Consider the following 24,233-nt stretch of genomic DNA (forward strand, 5'->3'; position numbering starts at 1 on the left):
TAACGGGACATGACTGGTACATCAATTTTTTTTTATTGTTGTTATACGTAGGTGTCAGGGTAAGAGCGACGTGAAAGATACATTGCGGGCCATTTGCATGCGGGCCATTTGCATGTGGGCCATTTTCATGTGGGCCATTTTCATATGGGTCATTAGCATGTGGCCCATTAGTATATGGGCCATTTGCATATATTGCCCATTTGTATGCGGGCCATTTGCATGTGGGCATTTTCATGTGGCCCATTTGTATGTAGGCTATCTGCATGTAACCCAACGGCAATGTGGCCCTTTTATATCAAGGCTATTTTTATGTGGCCCATTTGTATGTGGGCTATTTGCATGTGACCAGTTCAGCCTATTTGTAAGTGGGCCATTTTCATTAAGGCCATTCGTATGTGGGCCATTTGCATATCACTCATTTGCCTGTGATCTACTTTTTGTGGGCCATTTTTATGTGGCCCATTTGTAGTTAACTTAAAATATATCACATCTTTGAATTCTCTACCAAATAAATTTTAAACTCACAGCAGTTCTATGAATTGCTCAAAAAATAAGACTTCAAATGTGAAGAAGTTGTCCTAGTAATTAAACAAAAATAATGTAAGTATAGTTTAGTCAATTTAACATTGCAACTGGGCAAATAATGCAACGTTTAAAACTTGTAAAACTTAACGAAGTAATACTAAGACACCAACGGTTTCTGAGTTACTAGTTCAACAAGTGGGGGGGGGGGGGAGGGGGGGGAGCGGAATCACGAAGATCCGAATATACTTTATTTGAAAACAAAATTACACGGACGAAATCGATAGCCAAACCCTAAGGTCAAAAAGTGTATGATTTCTTATTTTTAAAACAAATCCACGCAGTTTAAAAAAAAAGTACCTTTAAGACACTGACGGTCTTTGGTGCAGATGAAGTAGAGTTTGAATGACCTCAGTATATGAAGTTATAGTGTGATCCGTAATATGCCCATCTGAGTTGGGTGGATTCATGTCTTGGATCCGAACTCGAGTCTTTCGGGTTAGCAGGTGTATGCTCTAACATCTGACCACGCCTTTCCTAAATATGACATTTGTACTTTTGCTTCAACTTTTTGGAATTTGAAAAAAATCCTACTTTCAATAGTTTATCTTTTTTGCTTAATTAAACATTAATTAATTAATAAATTTTACATTTCAGAGCAATTGGCTTATTGGATTATTCCTCATCTCTGGCGAATTTTTCATGTCGTAGAAATCAGCTTTTTTTTATTCGTCCTTGATCATGTTAATTAATTACTTTTTAATTAAATTTTTATTAATTAAAGTATTTAGTCTTTGAAAAGTTACAAATTATTATTTCTTATACAATAAATAGAGAGGAGTGTTCAATCTGGCTTATAGATATGCTATTTTAAAAAAAGGCTTTTGTTGAAGAATAGGTTTTTACCAACTAACACAAGCGTGAGTTGGTTTTTCTAAAACAGGCTAAACAGTTTATAGGGATAGGTTAAACAGGCTAAATAAATTCTAAGGTTAGGATAAAAACAAGAGGGAAGGAGAAAAAAACAACAAAAGTAAACAAGCTAAACATTTCAAAGCTTGAAATAAAGGTGTCAAAGACAGTAAAGAAAATTATATAAAAAGAGAAAATACGGGAGAAAGTATATAAAATGGAGGATAACAAAAAAAAACGATAACAAAAAAAGGAAGATAACATTTTTTAAAAGGGGAGGGGGGGGGGGGGGTAGTAAAAAATAAAGAAAATATAAAAGTGATTAAAAACATAGGCGCCGCAGTGTAGTAAAATTGTCAAAGCGTAAAGATCCTTTCTTTTGATATGTTCAGTGTCAATAGACTAGACAAGCTTCGGGCTGGTAGAGTTTTTTTGTGTGAATAAAGTTGAATTAATTATTTATATACCATCATCGTGTTTACTGTATAATGTTTATTTTTTATTTTTATAAAGTTGAATGAATCATTTATATATTAATCGCTTTTACTGTATAATGTTTATTTTTTATTTTTATAAAGTTGAATTATTTATTTATATACAATCATCGATTTTATGGTATAAAATATTTTTTTTATTGTTATAAAGCTGAATTAATTATTTGAATACTATCATCATTTTTACAGTATTCATTTCTTCAGTGTTATGTATAGAAGCAAACATAGATAAAATCGTATTTGCATTTTTGTTCGCCTCGGGTCAATAACAGTGGATTTTCTTTTTCATATCTCCAAGATAGCAAGCTACCAAGAGTGAGAATATCTCAAACGTGCAAATAGCTTTCAGGAATGAGAGTGATGAAAGGAGTTTTCTAAATTATCATTGTTAAGCTACATAATCAAATATTGTACATTCACAAAATCATTATAAAGTATTGCTATGTATAAGTCAGTATTGTGCTTTCTTATGTATGTATATATATATATATATATATATATATATATATATATATATATATATATATATATATATATATATATATACATATATATTTATTTATTTATTTATTTTTATTTATATGTGTATATTTATATATATATATATATATATATATATATATATATATATATATATATATATATATATATGTATGTATATGTGTGCATGTGTGTGTTGTGTTTATGTATGTATGTGATTATATATATATAAATATATGTATATATAAATATATGTATATATATAAGTATATATAATTATGTATTTATATATACATATATATATATATATATATATATATATATATATATATATATATATATATATATATATATATATATATATATATATATATATATATATATATATATATATATATATATATATATATATATATATGTGTGTGTGTGTGTGTGTATTTTGTACCGTGTATTGTGTGTACTATGTACTGTTGGTGTGTAGACTATCCTTACCCGTATGTTGATTTTGTTGAAACTCTAAATCCTGATACGTATGGTGAAACTATGAGCCCTGCTGACACGTATGTTAAAAATAAGCCCTGACACGTATAGTGAACCCTGTGTTGAACCCTGCTGACACGTATGGTGAACCCTGTATTGAACCCTACAGACACTAAACCGTCCCCACGACAGACATCCTGATCTGGGCACCTGTACCCGCGGGCTTTGGGAGCCCCACGTTCACATTGTAAGTGGATTTCCCAAGATCCGTGATTGCAGTCCTGTCTATATACAACACATTGTAAGTGGATTTCCCAAGATCCGTGATTGCAGTCCTGTCTATATACAACACGTCTTCTACTCATAGGGACAATACGTCTGAGCACGTCAGGGGAGAATTTATTTGTGGTTAAATTAATCTGCTAATATTAAGTTTAATTGGGTTTTTGTTTGGTTGGTCAGTGTGTGTTTTTGGTTAATTTTTTGTGCATTTGTTTGTTTGTGGTTTATTTTGTCTATTTGTTGTTTTTTCTGTTTGTTTTTTTTGTCTGTTTTTTTTTTGTCTGCTTGATGTTATGTCTGTTTTTGTCTATGTTTTTTGTCTGTCTTTGTTTTTTTTTGTCTGAGTTTTTTGTCTGTATTTTTGTCTGTTTTTTTTTGTCTCTGTTTTATGTTGTCTATGTTTGTTTTTGTCTGTTTTTTTGTCTGAGTGTTTCTGTCTGTGTTTTTTTTTGTCAATGTGTTTTTTCGTCTATGTGTTTGTGTGTGTGTGTGTGTTTTTCGTCTATGTTTTGTCTATGTTTTTTTTTTTTTTTGCCTGAGTGTTTTTTGTCTGTTTTTTTGTCTGTGTATTTTTGCATTAGCTTGACTGTGAGTGATATCAAATATAATTTATGATTGCCTGAACTGTCTATTGAAAAAAAAGACGTTATACAGCTTTAAAACTATTTAACTATGCCCCTGAGACATTCAATTTCTAGGTTTCAGACAAAGGAAATTAGAACGCCATTATTTTAGCATTGATCCTTTTATAATTGTATTAAACAATAACGTGCAATTCTTCTATAGCTGATTATTTAATGTTAAAATATTCGTATGGAGATTGATCATTCTAGGTTTAAAGTAATGTTTTGTTTTCATACTGGCTAATAGTAAAAAAGAAAAGTTCTCTCTTTTCGAACCTGACAGTTCATGGGGCAAGTGAACTAGAGGTCACCTGTTTCTGTGACCACGGCATATGAAGGTATAGGTGTAGTCAGCACTATAGACAGGCTCTTTTAATTTCCCTAACGTGGGTTAAGTACCCGTTAAAGCTGGGTGGACTCTGGGTCGCTACACAGAGTTGAATCCGGATAGCAACTCTAAACTTTCGGGTTAGCAATCTAGCGCTCTACCTCTAAGCCACACCGTCCCATACTGGTTTGTAGTAACGACATGTTTAATTGCAAAATGTGATTCAAGTCCCAGGTTGTGTAGTGTTCAGTTTAGTGTACGGTAAGACTTTTTAAAACTGCTAAAGATAAATATTTCATTTACTGAAAGGTAGCACGCTACACATTCTAAATCTCATTTAGTCTATGAATTGAGAATCATATCCTGAGTTTACATTGTCATAAAATATATGCTATGCTATGATTTAATTTTTCCAGATTTGAAGTTAAAGCTTTAAAGGGAATAATATTTCAATCTGGGATCAGAACAGGCCGACTGAACAGGTGACGTAGAGTTCACCTGTGAATTAATTTTTATGGTGGACACTAGAATTATGTTGTCGGCATGAGACACCGCTCACTTTTCTGGCTCCCGGTAAAAAAAAACCTGGTCATAAACCCCCTGGACATAAACCCCCTGGACAGAAACCCCCTGGACAGAAACCCCCTGGACATAAACCCCCCGACATAAACCCCCTGGACATAAACCCCCTGGACATAAACCCCCTGGACATAAACCCCCCGACATAAACCCTCTGAACTCTGTAAACTAACGACCCAATCAACAGGCTGCATTGTCTACTTGAATTTGTATTTCAATATTTTCATGGAATCTATGTAAAACATAAGAAATCTTGGAAGCTTTTTCGCTTCTACACCGTGAAATAAATTTTACTTTAAAAATATTTGTTCTCTTGGTTCATTTATTTCATTGTTGGTTACTTTTCAGATACTTAATTAAAACAATAAAGGAGCTTATTGGTGGTTATGAAAGGGACGGAGTAGTCCGGGATGAGGGGGGTAGCTTATGAATACTAACGCCAAAAAGCTACGAGTTCGGACCCCTGGCAGATTAGCCAGTTAATTGGAGTTTGCTTAGTCGAGGTCTGCCTGGCTTATGGGAGTCCAACTCCTGAGCCGGTATTCAGTGTCATTTGAGTAGTGACAACTGCCGTGTAGTTTGTTTCTGGAGGGGGGGGGGGTAAATCCAGAAAAAAAGCAGACATAAATCGGGAGTCAATGGGCAATATGGTGAATAACATGTTGAAAAGCATCACTTAATCTCCATCAATATACAAATAAAGATTCAGTAAGAAGAAGAAAGAGAAGAAGAAGAAGAAAAAAATGAAGAAGAAGAAGAAAAAGAAGAAGTAGTAGTAGAAGGTATCAGTGAAGTTACAAAAATACATGTGTAAAAAATTAAATACAAAACTCGCTTAACCATGGTCGGTTTTAATTACAAGATGTATTGTTACCTAAAGTAACACCGGTACAATGTAACACAAATAAAAATCGAATAGGCTTTTAGTCACGCCTTGGTTAGAAGCAAACAAATTGTATTTAAAGGAAATATGTTGACAAAATGTGTAAGACAGCGCATGATTCAAAGTAAACAGTGTTTCTTGCAGACATTTTTCTCCGGGGGGGGGGGGGGGCACTTGACATTTTCGGGAGGGGAGGGGGTTTGCGGACACTGTTAAAACTATATATTTTCTATACTAATTGCATTTCATTTGGAAGGAGGAGAGGGATAGACTTACTGCCACACCCTCCCCCCGATGCCTGGAAGAAACACTGAAAGTAAAGTACCCTTTTCGAACCTGACGGTCCATGGAGCAAGTAATGTAGAGTTTACCTATTTCTGTGACTTCGGCATATGAAAGGAATAGTGTGAGAGAGCTCGATTACTCGACCGAAAGTTTTGCATCATAAGCTCTGATGGGTCCAGTTGGTTTGGTTTAAAGCTAGGAATGGTGTGATCGAATGGCAGAACGTTCAATTACTAACCCGAAAATCGAGAGTTCGGATCCCTGGTTTGAGTTCGTAGGACGTCCCTGAGTCCACCCAGCTCACGTTTGGGAAAATTAAAAGCGGCTAGACATACTGTTTACCACACTATTTCTTCACACCGAGATCACTTCTTCTTCGGTCTTAATTTTAGTACAGTTAAGTTTACGTGTCTGATGATTGACTCCGATTTCAGCCTGCTTTCCGATTTAGGTTTGCTTCCATAGCATTTGTCCAACCAAGAACAAACTACAAGACAGCAGATGTTTGATTTTGGAGTTTGTCTCTCCTAGAGTGGCTGTCCCCAGCTAAAGAGCCTCATCTGCCCGAGGGTTCGAACTCGAGACTTTTCGGTTTAGCAACCATGAGCGTTACCGACCCAAACACGCCGACCCCTGCCGATGTCACTGAAACAAATGAACTCTACTTCACCTGTCCCACGGACCGTAAGGTGCAAAAGGGTACTTTACTATTTTTTCCACTATGTGCAAATGTCAAAGGAATGGATGAGCTCAACTTTAGTATAATAGGGTACTTCAAACTCTGTATTACAAAATATATTTCTAAATAAATTTACTCCAACTATTGACTAAAACGCTTATCTTAAGCATAACTTCTTTTGACTCCACTTTGCACAGAGCATCAACCATAACCTTCCCCTTTGTACGGTCTGCGACTTCATCTTTTTCAGGCCATGTTTAGCAAATTATGTAATAAATATGTAGATTTAAAAAAAAAAGTAAAGCACAATTTCGAACCTAATGGGCTAGGTGAAGTAGAGTTCACCTGTTTCTGTGACCTCGGCTTATGAATGGATAGTGTGGCCAGCAGCCTTTGATTTCCTTAACATGGGTCAGGTGCCCATCAGAGCTGAGTGCACTCAGTAACGTTCAACTGACACGAATCCGTGATTCGAACTCGAGACTTTATGGTTAGCAGTGGTAGGCCCTATTCTCTACAATCTGTCCCACAGTTTATAGGGAAGTAATACTTAAATAACAAATAGTACAGCAGAAAAGCTTACATCTCATGTGAGTTACCCTTTCAAGCGTGTATGTCTCTAGGGCAGATAAATAATTTCTTATATTTTTATGACATCGAAATACAAAGCGTTAAGCCCAGCCTAAGTCCGTGATTCGAACTCAAGACTTTTGGGTTAAAAGTCTTACGCTCTACCCTCCTACCATGCGACCCACTTGACTGAGATAGTTATTTACTTAAGTATTAGGTGCTTGAAACTCTCGAAGTCGACGAGAACTCACGAGAACAGATGAAATGAAACTGAAACTAGAATTTAAAATGTTTACCTTTCAGTAAGAGAACAGCAAAATTGAATCAATGCATGACTGCTCTAATTCCAATTTGGTTTTCGAGATATATACACTGTTCTGTTATTAATCCACCAAGGCATCAATGCGAAAAAAATCATAGTTAAATCTCTCACAATTGTTACACAAACACTTTAATTTCAACAAGTCCTTAATATAGAAATGTTTAAGAAAACAAAACTTTAAGCCCTTGTTGTGAACATTTTTGAAAAGACGAGTTAGTAAGTTTGGGGCTAGCGAGGCGATATTTGATTGGTTTTTATAAAAGTCAACACTCTGAGGTCAAGTTCAGTAAAGCGCATGGTTAAAATACCTCGACCAACACGTGTATGTGTGTTTGTTTACAAGCGGGGTATTTCACACTATGCAAGTGGGCTCTAGATATGTCATAATAATACTATACAAGTTGCCTCGATCTAAATATATATACATATATATATATATATATATATATATATATATATATATATATATATATATATATATATATATATATATATATATATGTACAATAATGGAATTTCACACTATGCACGTGGGCTCTAGAAAAATGGATTGATGTGTTTATGTCAGGGGTCGGCAACCTGTGGCTCGCGAGCCGCATGCGGCTCTTTTGATGTCGAGGTGCGGCTCTTCAGTTCCATGGGCAAATATTAATAATCATTTTATTTTCTTCCTGAAACTAATACAAATATTAGTCTGCACACTTTGACATTTTATTTTCGCAAATATCTCCCCATGAGTATTCTCAACAGCTTCCTAAAGTTTCATGGCGATCGGATGAAAATTGTAATAATGAATAAAAGACAGACACACACACACACACAGTTACATACTACATACATTGATATATATATATATATATATATATATATATATATATATATATATATATATATATGTATATATATATATATATATATATATATATATATATATATATATATAAATATTTATATATATATATATATATATATATATATATATATATATATATAGGCCTACCTAATCCTAATCAAAGATCATAATATTAAAATAAAAATGTTAGTGGCTCTTTAAAAGCTGGGAAATTTTGAAAATTGTAACTTTTGGCTCTTCCGTCTCAAAAGGTTGCCGACCCCTGGTTTATGTACATGTGTATGATGTCATAATATACAAGAAGCCTCTACCTAAATACGTATATATGTGTTTACAATAATGGAATTTCACCATATGAAAGTGGGCTCTAGATAAATGTATTCATGAGTTTATTTACAAGTGTGGTATATCATATAATATACAAGTTGCCTAAAGCTAAATGTGTATGTATGTGCCCACCCAGCTTGATCTTTAGGCCTACCTGTCTTACGTTGGGGGAAAATAAAGGCGACTAGGCATAGTGCTGACTACATTATCTCTTATTATGCCGAGGTCAGGGAACATAATTATAAGCTCGGCTTAATCTGCCCAATGGATCGCTTGATCGAAAGAGGAAATCAGAGTTTCTTCCAGGCATCTCTTCGGGGGACTAAGCCCCCCCCCCCCCCCGAAAAATTTTTACCGCCCCCCCCCCCCCGAATGAAATTTATATAATTTATATAGAAAATATATACTTTTAACAGTATCCGCCCCCCCCCCCCCCGAAGAAAGTCTACCGCCCCCCCCACCCCGAAAATTTAAAGTGCCCCCCCCCCCCCCCCCGGAGAAAAAAGTCTGGAAGAAAAACTGGAGGAAATGAAATATATGGTAGTATAAGAAGAAACAAATAAAAAGACTTATGACGATGGAGGGTTACTTTCATTTGATTGTATGGGAAATGGGAGGGTCTATGGGAACTGGGGGGATCTATGGGAACTGGGTGGAACTACGGGAACTGGGTGGATCTATGGGAACTGGGTGGATCTATGGGAACTGGGTGGAACTATGGGAACTGGGTGGATCTATGGGAATTGGGTGGATACATGGACCATGGGGGATCTATGGGAACTGGGTGGATCTATGGGAACTGGGTGGATTTATGGGAACTTGGTGGATCTATGGGAAGTGGGTGGATCTATGGAAACTGGGTGGATCTATGGGAACTGGGTGGATCTATGGGAAGTGGGTGGATCTATTGGAACTGGGTGGATCTATGGGAACTGGGTGGATTTATGAAATTTAGGTGGATATATGGGATTTGGGTGGATCTATGGGAATCGGGTGGATTTATGGAAACTGGGTGGATCAATGGGAACTTGGTGGATCTGTGGGAACTGGGTAGATCTATGGGAACTTGGTGGATCCATGGGAACTTGGTGGATCTATCGGAAGTGGGTGGATCTATGGGAACTGGGTGGATCTATGGGAAGTGGGTGGATTTATGGTAATTTGGTGGATTTATGGGATTTGGGTGGATCTATGGAATTTTAGTGGATCTATGGGAACTGGGTAGATCTATGGGAACTGGGTGGATCTATGGGAGCTGGGTGGATCTATGTGAACTTAGTGGATCTATGGAAACTGGGTGGATTCGTGAGAACTGGGTGGATCTATGGGAACTGGGTGGATCTATGGGGACTGTGTGGATTTGTGAGAACTGGGTGGATCTATGGGAACCAGGTTAACATATGATCATATGAGTGTTATGAAAACAACCATTTTTAAAAACAAGATGGTGCATGGCTATAAAAGCATCATGAATCGAAAAATGTTTAATTGGACCAAAATATAATATTTTGATAAACAACGTGAACCCAAAATCTATCTAAAGACAAGGTTTAACATTAAAATATGTATTAAGAAAAACGTTTACATTAAAATCTGTTTAAAGAAAAAGTTTAACATAGAAATGTTTATTACAAAGTTGTTTACAAGGACCAAAATGTAACATCAAATTCACGAATCTAAAATTGTTGCATTACAAAAACTTAGCTAGGTTATGTAGTTGTGTAACGTGTTTACCTAGACAGACGTTAAGTATGTTGTTTACCAGGTATTTTGTTTTCCTTATCAACCTGTCTACTGTACTGAAATGTGTGTGGGCGTTGAAACGGGAGGCGGTGGAAGGTGGTAGTTCGTAGTTTGGCTTAAAGTTTTATAACGACTTAAAATATTTTTTTTCTCATTTGTTTCCTAATCGTCTGTTTCTAGCAAATAAGTTATGTAAATAAATTATACATTCATATCAGAAATTTTAATTGTTATGTTCAGGATTTGAAGCAACGCAACTAAAAATTTACTTCCGTTGCTTCTACAATACTTCTGCGGAATTCGATTCCTGAATCAGGGTAGGTTTACAAGATTACGAAAGAGACAAGATCGATGTGCCGTATGAAGTAGTCAGTAACTTTTACATAGAAACGATGCATGGTCCGTATTTTCCACATGACCTTTAGATACAGAGTTTTTTTCAGGCATCTTATTGTCACCCCCCTACTAGCATAAGTCCACCGGATCAAAAAAATATATTAATAAAGAAAATATGACCCAACGGAAGTTTTAAATACTATTCCCCGGAGAAAAATTTATAAAAGATACCCGGATTTCCATATCACCCAGAATATATTTCAAACCCTGCATAAAATAACCAAAGCTACTGAAGTCATATTCAACTTTATACTTCAAACCCTGAATAAAATAGGCGAAGCTACGGAATTCTTATTATATATTTACAGCTAAACATGCTACTTTAATACATATCTTACAGGTTATACATTAATATAAGAATATGCAGTTTGTTTTGTTCAGCTACTAGCACGAAGGTCTAGAGGTCGGATCTCAGTCCAGACTTGAGACTGTAGGACCTCCCTGAGTCCACCCAGCTCTGATGGGTACCTGACTCACGTTGGTAAAAGTAAAGGCGGCTGGGCATAGTGCTGACTACACCATCCCTTCATATACCAAGGTCAAGAAACATATGAACTCTACTTCATCTGCCATGTGGGTTTTTTTTTTCTTTTTTTTTAAGTGGAGCTTGATTAGTTTTGTTTACTTCAGTTACGTAAACTAAAATATGCTAAATAAAAAATAAACATGTACGATTTTTTTGTTTTGCATACCTTTACGAACAAGGCTGCAACTAATTTTTAAACTGCGCGAGGCTTCATTACACCAGTGTGTAACGGTTTAATTTACCTGTAGCTACTTAAGGCGTGTTTACCTGCGAATGGGGTCAACTGGGCCATTAAAACCGACGGCTCTGGCTCAAGACTTAGCGAGCTGTCAGGTCAGTCGAAGCCGGTCATCAGTCAGCCGGGGACTTCCCTGTTAGTTTTTGGATGAAGTTAAGACACATTCCCTTGGAGAGTAACATACGCCATCAGCGGTTCTCAGAGAGAGAGAGAGAGGGAGGGTGTACATTGGTAAAATTTAATATTGGTTAACCATTTTGGTGTGGTAGGGACGGCTTGGAGTAGCGGTGGAGTGCTAGACTGCTAATCCGATAGTTTCGAGTTCGAATCCGGGTTCAAGTTAGTGGAACGTCCGTGAGTCCACCTAACTCTGATGGTTACTTAACTCACCTTAAGGAAAGTAAAGGCGGCTGGGCATAGTGCTGACCACATTTTCCCTTTATATGCCAAGTTCAAGAAACAGTTGAACTCTACTTCATCTGCTCAATAGATCGTTAGGTCTAAAGAGGAATCTTTACTTTTATTTTGATGTGGTCGGGTACTATTGAGCTCGACTGCTATCCCGTAAGTCTTGAGTTTGGATCTCGGTCAAAGCTTTGAGTCTGTAGGACTTTCCTGAGTCGTCCCATCTCTGATGGGTACCTGATTCTATCGTTAGGTTTCAAAGGTGAGCTTTATATAATTTAAACTTAATCGTTTGGCAATAAAATCCCAGTTTGTTTACAAAAAAATGCATGGCTCGCGTTGAAAGAGATTTTACTGTCACAAAACGACGCGGACCCAATGTAGAACTGGGGTAAGTGAGAGAGGGACACAAGTAAGATGGGCCACTTAACGCATTTTGAAAGATTAGTAATGTTCGACTTGTCTTAAAAGCAAAACTATTTTGTAACTTTTCTTCTTCTTTTTCGTTCTTAATTCTTTTGTTGGAAGGGATTTCTTCCAACACAATTAAGTATTACGTGTCAATTTTTTGTGCGACATAAATGCCATAAACTCCGATTTGCTTCCATAGCCTTTGTCCAACCAAGAACAAACTACAAGACAGCAGTTGTTTGATTTTGTTGTCTCTCCTAGAAGAGCTGCTGTCCCCTATGAAGCCTCATCTGCCCGGGGGTTCGACTTTTTGGTTCAGGAATCATGAGCCTTACCGACCTGACCACGTCGACTTAATGAAACTTTTAACTTTGGACTTTCCGTTAACGTTTGAGAACTATGGAATGTTGAAATAAACCCTTCCAGAAGCGAGTTTATGTCTTGCTAAAAACGCAGTTGTGGGCGCTTCGCTTGTTAAAGAATGTTCAAAAGTGTACATATGTTAATAAGCTTTACTGTATGTATGCTCTACATATTATTTAAAGAAATCTAGGTTTAAGTGTACTGGTGGTATACATTTAGAACGGTTAATACTTCGTGGTTATTTTTTTAGGGGGGGGGGGGAGGAGGGAGGGGTTGAGGACAGACTAAAAACAAAGTAACAATAATCTGGCTATTTCGATTTGGTGCACGTAATTAACCACGTTTTTTAATAAAATATATCGATGGCTGACCACATCTTAGGTCTTCTATCGCGTCTTTTAACCTGGTTATAATTGCAATTTCAATACAAAATCCATAAGGGAAAACTGCTCAAAATATTAACTAAATAGCTCTTTTCTGACATACATACGCCCACCCCCCCCCCCTTTACGAGTATAATCTACACCGTATATACACCGTATAGATCCCACGTAAATCCTATCAGCAGTTATGCATTCACTTTAAAAAAAATACTAAAAATAAAATATGAAAGAAATGATAGCAATAGAAATGTGCTAACATTGTGTTTAAAAGATTTGATCAAAGATCAACAGATTCTAGAAGAGACATTACTTTTTAAAAAATTAATTAAAAAAAAATAATTAAAGAAAAACTTTTCTACGTATGACGCTAACAATATTGTCACATGATCTCATTAAACATCACGTGCAAACACGTGATCTCCTCACATCGGCGTGACTATCACGCGACTTTATTAAAAAAAACTTCTTAGAACATATCCATATAACATAGACAACAACATAATTTTACATGTTTAAAGAGCTTATCCCAACAACATACACAAATTAAAACCAGTGTAAAAGAAGAAAATGCATGTTTTTTTCCCCCAACATAAACCATAGTTTCGCAAGGGAGACTATAAAAGTTATAAGCGCAATGTATGTGTTGCCTCCCCTTATCTGTCACTAATAGTCGCCCTTGAAGCCCGTACCAACGTTAAAATATGACAAAATAAGATGGATGCTGGTGGGACCGCAGGGACGTCATCAGGCCTACAGTGGCTTATCCCGGTGTCATATAAAATTGATTAGGGTGGACCTAAAGACCTCAGGGAGGAAGTGAGGGGACGAGGAGAAGTGTATGGGGGGGGGGGGTATTTTGAAGACTGTATATAGCCTCAGGCCTGTAGGGCGTATCAACCTGGACGCATTATTTAAGGTTAAGGAAAGAATTTGCAACTGCTTGCCTCCCTTTACTAAAGGGAGTTTACTTCTAAGTTTTTAAAACTAAAATTCTAGAGTTATCTAGAAGGAGCTATGAAAGACAGCAGTGGCCGCATTTCGCAATATTTAGGTGTTTATCTTTTGTGTTTGAAACACTCCCGTAATCTCCAGTCGCTTGACCTAATGAAATGGTTCACCTTATAAGGATAGCAACTAGCATCGTCTCTTTTCTTGAACGTTTTACCTTATTGTATGCCTTATTTTGATGGTTGTCTAGATAGGAGCTATGCAGTAACATATTTTGCAATATAAGTATGTTTATGTTTGTCGGCCTTATGGTTTGTCGTCCTTATGGTTTGTCGGCCTTATGTCTTGTCGGCCTTTTATCATGTCGGTCTTTTGTCCATGTCGGCCTTTTGTCAGGATCCCCTCTATACAAAGAAGATTTTCCTGGAAATATCTATTATAATTTTAATTATATATTTAAAGATTCTTATGACATATTGTTAATCAAGCTGATTTTTTTTTAGATCTACAATCAAATGTTTTTAAGAGGGAACAAATATATACTGTAAAGACATCCATAAACAAAACATAACAAATAGTATTCACTCATTTATTCTTCGTCAAAAAATCAAACAATTTAGTTTTTCCAACAAAACAAATTTTTTAAAATTACTTTTTCTTCTCAACAAAAAACCCAACAATTTAGTTTTTTGAACAAAACATTGTTTTATTGTAAAGCATTCATAAATTAATAGTAAAAGTCACAAGTAAATAAATCTCAAAAATATTTACTGAACTTATAATAGTACATTAGTTTTATAACACTACGATCATTCACTGTGAGAAATAAGAACGGGCGGTTAACTTTGTAGGTTTAACTTTATCGGTTAACTTTGACGGTTAACTTTGATGGTTGACTGGGATAGTTAACTGTGATGATTGACTGTGACGGTTAAACTGAGACTGTTAAATGAGACGGTTAAACTGATATAAACAAGGTCTACAATGCTTATACAATATTACAGACACTGGGCTGAATATGCCGTCTCAAATTACCAACCGCATTTTAACGTATGTAAAGAAAGTGTGTAATGTAAGCATGTAAGGGCAGTATGTAAGGGAAGTGTGTAAGGGAAATGTGTAAGGGAAGTGTGTAAGGGAAGTGTGTAAGGGAAGTGTGTAAGGGAAGTATGTAAGGGAAGTGTGTAAGGGAAGTGTGTAAGGGAAGTGTGTAATGGAAGTGTGTAAGGGAAGTGTGTAAGGGAAGTGTGTAAGGGAGGTATGTAAGGGAAGTATGTAAAGGCAGCATGTAAGGGAATTAGGTAAGGTAAGTGTGTAAGGGAAGTGTGTAAGGGAAGTATGTAAGGGCACTATGTAAGTGTAATTATGCAAGTACGCTTTCAAAACCGACTATCCACAGGACAGCTGTATAATGTAGCCAACACTATACGTCTTGCAGCCTTTCACTTCCCCCAAACTAAGACAGGTACTCATTAGAGCTGAATAGTCTCAGCAGCTGTGAACTAAGAGCTGTATTGAACTTTACCGCTTGATCGCAGTATAGACCTACCATCATTTTATAGTTTGCTAATTTGCTGTATAATCTATTTAACTGGTAAATAAAAGCTAAAGCACATTGATATATTCAGTGGGTTTTCTTTTCGGCCTTCTTTTCGCGAAGGCACTTGAAACCTGGGCATACTAAACTTTCTGAGAGGGGAGGGGGCAAAAGAATACAAAAGCGTATATGCTTATGGAATGGACACACCAACTAGCAATATCACCAGGAAGTCACTAGATTGGAATTCTAAATGAAAACGGAAAGTATGTACGACAAAACAAACTTGGAAAAAGTCAGCTGTAGAAGAAGCAGAAGCAGACAGAATGACGTGGACACAACTTGGAGGAATCGACCTAAACTGAGTACGATGGAGAAATGTGGTTGCGTCCCCTTGTTCCACAAGGGGTCAACAGGAATGATGATGATGAAGATGATGATGATGATGATGATGATGATGATGAATGTTTATACGTCCAGTGGCGTCACAAGACGGGGGCGTGGGGTGCTATCAACACCGAAATGAGTCGTTTGGGGGAGGGGTGACACAAAAAATTAGTAAAATATATAACAAACTGTTGAAACAATGCTTATCCAGTGAAAACAATAAAACGTAGAGGTGCTGGGTGACACCAAATTAAAATATACACATGTTTAAACATAAACCCTAAAAAACCACTAGATATTTTTTAACCACTCGTTCTGATTACAAGGTTGCAATGCATCATATATTTACTTTTAAATAGCTTTTTTGGCACTTCACGGGTTAAACCAACGTTTTTTTTTTTTTTTTTTTTTTTTTTAACATACATTTTGTATGTTTACGTCTTTATGGGGGTTGTTTTCCAATTTTATTGTAGCCAATATAGATACGGTTAAGTAGTTAAGTCTAATCAAATAAAGACCCTTAATCTTATATTTTATATGATTTCTGATACTAAGATAAATTAAACTTTTTTTATCGATACTAGCAATAACAAACCTCGATTATACACTGTACTGTACTGTTAGAACACAGAATAATTTTTTTTTTCTCATAAATTAGTTTTGCCTTTACTTTTTGCTTATTTTGTTGCCTAGTTCATAAACTTGGCACTAACTCAAACCTATAACAATCCTCACCTTACCTCAGATCAAACTCTACATTGAGAACAGCTTTTATAAAAAAAACTGGTTATCATATTATACTGTCTTAACGGTGATCAAAGAACCACCAACCAGCTAGGTTGTTGTTTTTTTTTAAATCACCGGTTGTCATGGGCAATATATATATATATATATATATATATATATATATATATATATATATATATATATATATATATATATATATATATATATATATATATAAACATTAACAAATTGCACTGTTTTTTTCATGTCCTTCTTGAAATCTAAACACCGCTTATACATTGTGAATAATAATTTTAAAAAATTCACCGCATAAACTGATGACGTCATAACAAGTCTTCCAAATTTCCGAACGAGGCCACCCCGCCGTCCCCTCCCCCGCTGATGATCTCGCGAATGACGTTCTCCTTGTACATGTGGATCTTCCTCATCCCGTTCTTCCCGGCGAACATGATGTAGGCGTGGCCGATTTCTCGGACAGTGGTCAGCATGTTGAAGGCGCACCCCATGACCACCGCCCACCGGTGGGGTGGGTGGTTCCGCCTGATGAGGTGCTGGAGGCAGGAGATCATCAGGGCTTGGACTTTCTCCACCCGTTCTCGGCTCTTCAGAGGGAACCGATCTGGAACAAAGGAAAGATTATTTCCCTTTAATAATTAGTACGATGGGGAAAAAAGAAAAATTATTTCCCTTTAATACTGATAACGATGGGGAAAAAAATTATTTCCCTTTAATACTGATAACGATGGGGAAAAAAATTATTTCCCTTTAATACTGATAACGATGGCGAAAAATAGAAAAATTATTTCCCTTTAATACTGAGTACAAGGGGGAAGAAATAAAAATTATTTCCCTTTAATACTGAGTACAAGGGGGAAGAAATAAAAATTATTTCCCATTAATACTGAGTACAATGGGACCAAAGGAAAGATTATGTCCCTTTAATGCCGATTACGATGGGACCAAAGGAAAGATTATTTCCCTTTAATACTGGGTACTTTAGAAAAAAGAAAAATTATTTCCCTTTAATACTGGGTACGATGGGAAAAAGAAAAAAAAATCCCTTTGATACCGAGTTCGATGGGACGGCGTAGCGTAGTGGTAGAATGCTAAGCTGCTAACCCGAAAGTCCCGAGTTCGAATCCGGGTTAAAGTCAATATAGCGTCCCTGAGTCCACCCAGCTCTGATGGGTACCTAATTCATGTTAGGGAAAGTAAAGGCGGCTGGGCATTCTCACATTCCCTTCATACGAAATCTACTTCATCTATACAACGGATCGCTAGGTCGAAAGTGGAATCTTTACTACTTTAATAAAAAGTAGACCTACAAGTACTAGATTTCTAAAGTTGGCTGCTATTCTTTGTTCTTAAATATATTACTGGAAGGGATTTCTTCCAAAACAATTAAGTATTATATGTCAACGTGTTATGCGGCAAAGTGTTTGAAATAATTGACAATAAAGTTCAAGAACATAATTTTAATGAGGGTTAGGGTTAAGAATACCTGTGGATGTTAAACAAATGGCTTTGACGAAGATAATTTCCTCGGGTGATAGGGTGCTTTTCTTCAGAACATCGGCTAAGTGGAAGATCAACTCGATGTATTCATCGGTGTAGATCTGTAAGATGTAATTGGTGGTTTGGTAAGTATAACGAGTAACATGAACATCAGGGGGCAAAGGTCAGCTTTATGGGAGGCGATAAAGAGAACGTAAACATTTGTATCAACTCTGAACTTCCTTCTATAGGGCAACATTGAATGTGTGCGCATCCCTGATGTCCATCCAGCTCTCATGGGTACCTAATTCATATTAGGGAAAGTAAAGGCGGCTGGGCATAGTGCTGACAGCACCTTCTCTTCACATTCCGAGGTCAAGACAACATATGAAATCTACGAAATGATTTTTTTTTATTTTAAAGGTAATTTCGATGTGAAAAAAAATGAAATGATCATAAGGGAATAGGATGGTGAAGGTTAAAAGATTTGTTTAAACTAAAAAGCTAAAAACAAGAATTTACCATTATGAAAAAAATATGCCAGGTGCCAAAAAAAGCTGAATTGACACAAACATTCGATCATTTCCAAGCTAGAGAACTAACCCAGCCTTCACAGATTTATAATCGCATACCAAAAATTTCAGTTAAATGACTTTGCAAACTAATTCATTATTTAAAAATTAAAATTGCGAAAAAAAAAGGGAGATACTCATGTTCAACTTACCATTCTCAATTCTTCCTTGTGGTAACAGATTCCATTGGGCATTATGGCAGTCTCAAGTTGTGTATTGTAGCCTCTGTAGGCACCAAGTAGCCAGAACTCAACTCGCGTGTCTGGAAGTGATAGTCACTTAGGTTAAAATATGTCACAGATATATGTACAGATAGTATGTGATGTGTAGGGGTTCTAATCAACCACGCAAGTGTGAGGGATAAATAGTCATGGTTGGAAAGTAGGGCATAACTAAAGATAGTATCAACACGAGGTCAAAACTTAAAACACATTGTAAATCAAGAAATCAAGTAACCCTACAAGGTATGGTGTTCACCATTATATCATAATGACATAAATATAAATATAATCATCATATTATATGAAAATACATAATTCATATATATATATATATATATATATATATATATATATATATATATATATATATATATATATATATATATATAACAGGATTATATTTAATGGAGAATCCGAAACATTTTTCTGCTTGCATTGATTCATCTACTGACAGAGGTGGACTAGCCAACCGGTAAACCGGGAAAAATCCGGGTGGGCCCCCCCCCCTGGTAAAACGTCCCGGTTGGGCCCCATGAACGAATCTGTAAAAGGGCTATTAATGATATGATTTTTTAAAATAAAGTGTCTCGCGAATTTCCATCAAGCTAAGGATGATAATCCTGTTTTTGATGGGAGGAAATGCACAATTAGAATTGTAATCTGGGGTTGGGGGCCCCTTTAATAATTTCCCGGGCCTCTTGAATACAGCCGGTTCAACAAAGTCTACCGATTTAAATTCATTATTTATGTTAATAATTCTAATTTATATATAAAATTGCACTACTAATTTAATCGATATAGGCTTTGAAACCTACGTAAGAAAGCAAACCACGAATCCTTTAAACAGGCAAAAAAATGTATTGTATAATAGTTAAAAAGAAAAAAAAAAGAACAACTAACTAATCAAAAGGGCCAGTTGGTCCTCCATTGGGATCTCTGTAAAACCTGGCAACTTTTTGACAAACTTGACCCAGTTTTTGATCCACCTCTCGACATGCGCACAGTGGCAGACGGCGGTCTTCTTCCTGTTGTCTACGTCAATGCCCGTGCTCCTAGAAACACAAAATACACAGAATTTGATTACGTCATTGCAATATGTGTTTTATCGATTCAAGTTCATAGTGTGTTATCAAATAGTAATGCATAAAATTCTTGTTGGGAAAAAAATACACAGAATTTGATTACGTCATTGAAATATGTGTTTAATCGATTTGGTTACATCGTTTTTTATCAATAAGTATTGCATACAAAATTCTTGATAGGATCGTTGGGGCACCACAGAGTAGTGTGTCAAGGACTAAGTGTCGCATGGCAGCGCCCACCCTTCTCCATGCCTGACCACAGCCGGACGACTCCTTCTAGGTGGTTCGCCGTGGTCACGAAAACGTATTCGTTGAAGTTCATCTAGGAACTCTTGCGCCCTGGCCGGTGATCTTTACTTGAAGGTCATACGCCCAGTGATGCCGTGTTAGCATCTGTTGTTAAATTTTGGAGTTTTTTTTCTCCGAGATGGGTTGCTGTCCTCGTTATCGAAGTAAAGCTAATACCATATTGATAAGATTTTAACTCTAATTGTAAGGTTTAGTGTTGATTTAGGGATAGGTATTTTAATCTTTGGGTTTTAATTTTTTTTTCAAAGTCTATATATCAATTCAGCAAGTAATTTTATAATTAAAAATTTTAATTTTGGGTCGGCGTGGCCTAAGCGATAGAGCGCTAGGCTGCTGACAGGAAAGTCTAGAGTTCGGATCCGGGTCAAAGTCTGTGTAACGTCCATGAGTTTACCCAGCTCTGTGACACAGTTTATTTAAACATTTTTAACGTGCTTATAACTAATCGTAAGCTACTTGTATATCTATTAACGTATTTATTATTTCCGTTTTTATGCTAGTTTACCAACAAAACATAATTTTTTTAAAGCAGTATTACCTCAGTATCTCTTCGTGTTCATCAGGAGGTAATGTCCGGAGTTTTCCGAACGTTTCTTGCTTAAGCTTCAATAAATCCTGCAATAATTAGTCATCCAATTAGTGAAATTTAATGTCAGATTGCATTGTATTCAAGTCTTGACAAATGTGCCAAATTTGAAACGAAACGGTCAGAAGTGGTCGAAATTTCGCTCGCCCGTTTCGATTTATAACGAAAAGCTTGTAAAAACAAAGTACAAAATTTCACTTTAGAGCGTACGACTTATCACAGAGGCGTAGCGAGGGGGGGGGGGGACATATGTCCCCGGGCGCCGACCTTAGGGGGGTGCAACAAATGAAAAGTTCGAGGGGGGGGGGGGGGGCGCAAATCGAAAGTTTGTCCCCGGGCGCCGGGAGGGGTCGCTACGCCTCTGACTTATCATCATCATCTTTATCATTCGTGGCCAAGACATGGGGCTGATGAAGTAGAGTACATCTGTTTCTGTGACCTCGGCATATGAAGGGATAGTTTGGTCAGCACAATGCCAAAGTGCCTTTGTTTTCCCAAACGTGAGTTAGGTACTCATCAGAGCTGGGTGAACTCAGGGACGTTCTACTGACTAAATCCGGATTCGAACGTACGGCTGCTAACTCTGAAGTTTCGAGTTCGGATCTCGGGCTTGAGACCGTAGGGTGTTACCGAGTCCACCCAGCTCTAATCAGTACCTGACTCACGTTAGGAAAAGTAGGGCAAGTGCCGACCACACTATCCCTTTATACTGTCACGGGCAATGAAACACGTGAACTCTACTTCACCTGTACCATGTGCTTTCCAAGGCTGGCGCTACCTATAAGGCAAACTAGGCCATTCCTAGGGGGGGGGGGGGGGGCAAAAATGTTTAATCGCTGTTATTAAAAAGTACCTAATAATTCGCGACGGTGAGAATCAGTGTTTCTTTCATGCATCTATTCGGGGGAGGGCGGAGTCGTCGTACCCCCCCCCCCCCCCCCCCTCGAAGAGAATCTAGCCCCCCCCCCCCCCCCCAAAAAAAAAAGGAAATGGAATTTATATAGAAAATATAGAAAATATATAATTTAACAGTGTCCGTAGTTTTGGAGGCATCGGTTCTAGTAATGTTTAGGTATCGAAGTTTCATTTCTGTTGTGAATGTAGTAGACTTTGAGGCTATCGAGTAGTCGAGTTTATCTTAAGTTAGATTATTTCAATTCAGGACGGAACACACTACAAAGAGATGTAGGCGTTCTCTAGCTGAAAAATCTAGGAATCTATATTACCACTCGTAAAGTATTAATATACAATATTATATAGGCTGAAATTCATAACGAGCTGTAAACTTTGCTTTTTCAAATTATAATTTTTTTTTATATTTATTAAATAATTATAGCAATATCTTAAACTGTTACCCGTATTTGATTTTTTTTTAAAGGTGTCCCTTAATATAGGGTATCCAAAATTAGTTATGTTGGTTTACAATTACAATATCCATAAAATGTTGTTATCAAAATTGACTAGAAGTATATTATAATAAAGCTGCCATGTTTAGACTTTCAAACAAAACCTATAGTTAAGTATTCAACTATTAAAATATATTGTTTCGACGCGATCACAAAATTTATATAAAAGATTTGGTATAATTATTATATAATCAAATTTAAACCGTTATATTGTTGTTTTCAAGCATGTCTTGGTTACACTTGGTTAATTTAGCTATTTTTGTGAAAGTTATTTCCCTTGAATAAAACTGGTATTTGGATTACCGAATGGGAGATGATTCGCTGCTTAACTTTACATTCATTTCAAATTCCTGCACCTTAGGTTAACAGCTTACTTATAAATAATACAAATTTAAGTTATTATTTGCTATTTTTAAAATTATATAGATCAGAAGTTCTAAACGAAATAGGTTTGGTAGGTTTTTTAGCATTATCAAGTTGAAAAACAAATACATCAGTAGCCGTTGTAGATTGCAATACTTAATATTAGTAGACATTTAGTATGAGATAGTGCAACAAATGTGCCTAAAGGTGGGGGGGGGGGTGCTATGTCGTAAAATAGAAAGTAGACTCGAGGACTTAGCAACAATTTGAATAAAATGTGATTACGCTTGTGCAAACTGGAATTGAAGGAATTAGTACAAACTTTTGCGACGAAGGCAAGTAAAATTTTATTTTGATGTCTACTTATAACGTGCACTAACGTAATTGATAATAAATTAATATGTCACTTTTAATTAATTATTTTCATATACATATATTTTAGTAATTAATTTGTGTGAAAGGGGGGCGTTTTAATAAGTTTTGCCTAGGGCACTCAATAACCTGGCGCCAGCCGTCTGGTTTTGAAAACGGTATCGATTAAAGCGGGCTACCCAATAAAAATCTATCACCTACTGTTGTAAATATTCCATTGTCATGTGTACCTTATTAATATGCTAAACTAATGTGGGTTTAAAAAAAAAAGAAAACAATGCGATTTAATAACTTTTTCATACAGTTAAATGTTCCATTATAAGCTTTGTTTAACGCAAGGGAAGTAACCGGTAAAATGTTTAGTGTTTGTTTCTCAAACTATTCACCTCCCCTTAATTAACAAATTATCGTGGACAAACAATTATGAACCATATCGCTTAGAGAACATTTAAAAATTAGAATTTTACCTTTACAGCTTGTGTTGGTGTTGGTTTGGCAAGCTAATTCTAATGTAATGTGTGTTTAATGAATATTAATACTTTTAATTGTTGTGTGTTTTTTTTTTGTTTACAACTAAATCAAAAGTTTAACCAACAAAACGATAGATTTTTAAAATTGTGTTTCTAAAAAGAGATATACATTTGAATTGCGAAAAATTCGTTCAATTAAAATTAAAATTTTATGGCACTTTTAAAATTACACTAGATTGAACAGGGTTACGTAACTTGTAAATAAAACAAAGATTTATCAGATGCTTAAAAAAGATTAAAATCTGTCCTATCCTCTGTCATTTTCTGCAACATTTTAAAAGTCGTTTCACAAGTCGTAGGCCTTGTCCTATGTCCTACTTTTGTCCTTAGTCTTAAGTCCTATATCCCATAACTTATCCAAAATCACATACTCAGTCTTTAACTAATGTGGTCTGGGAGAGTCTTGAGTCTTGGCACAGCCATACATCTTTTGTTTTACTAAGCCCTGTCTTAAGTATTCCCTAAGCCCCAACTATGTATTTGGTCCTCCCTAAGCCCTATGTATTTGGTCCTCCCTAAGCCCTATGTCCTAAGTACTGCCGAAGCCCCAACTAAGTACGTCCTAAGTTATACTTAAGCTCTAAATACGTCCTTG

The 24,233-nt window shown here is 36.2% G+C and overlaps 1 protein-coding gene across 1 annotated transcript in view; it reads right to left on the bottom strand.

Moving 5' to 3' along the window:
- Window positions 1-16,931: 16,931 nt before the first annotated feature.
- LOC131951883 (retinoic acid receptor gamma-like) overlaps window positions 16,932-24,233 on the bottom strand; it is a 15,778-nt gene continuing 8,476 nt past the window's right edge. Inside the window, exons 6-10 of the mRNA XM_059314300.1 lie at window positions 20,920-20,996; window positions 19,891-20,042; window positions 18,922-19,031; window positions 18,205-18,319; window positions 16,932-17,322 (exon numbers count right to left, since the gene is read on the bottom strand). Of these exons, the coding sequence (XP_059170283.1) occupies window positions 17,027-17,322; window positions 18,205-18,319; window positions 18,922-19,031; window positions 19,891-20,042; window positions 20,920-20,996 (750 nt within the window). The 3' untranslated portion in view covers window positions 16,932-17,026. The remainder of the gene's footprint in view (window positions 17,323-18,204; window positions 18,320-18,921; window positions 19,032-19,890; window positions 20,043-20,919; window positions 20,997-24,233) is intronic.

The sequence above is a fragment of the Physella acuta genome, unplaced genomic scaffold (assembly GCF_028476545.2).
Source record: "Physella acuta isolate Inbredline_101_S28 unplaced genomic scaffold, ASM2847654v3 ptg000836l, whole genome shotgun sequence".
NCBI classification, from domain to species: domain Eukaryota; kingdom Metazoa; phylum Mollusca; class Gastropoda; family Physidae; genus Physella; species Physella acuta.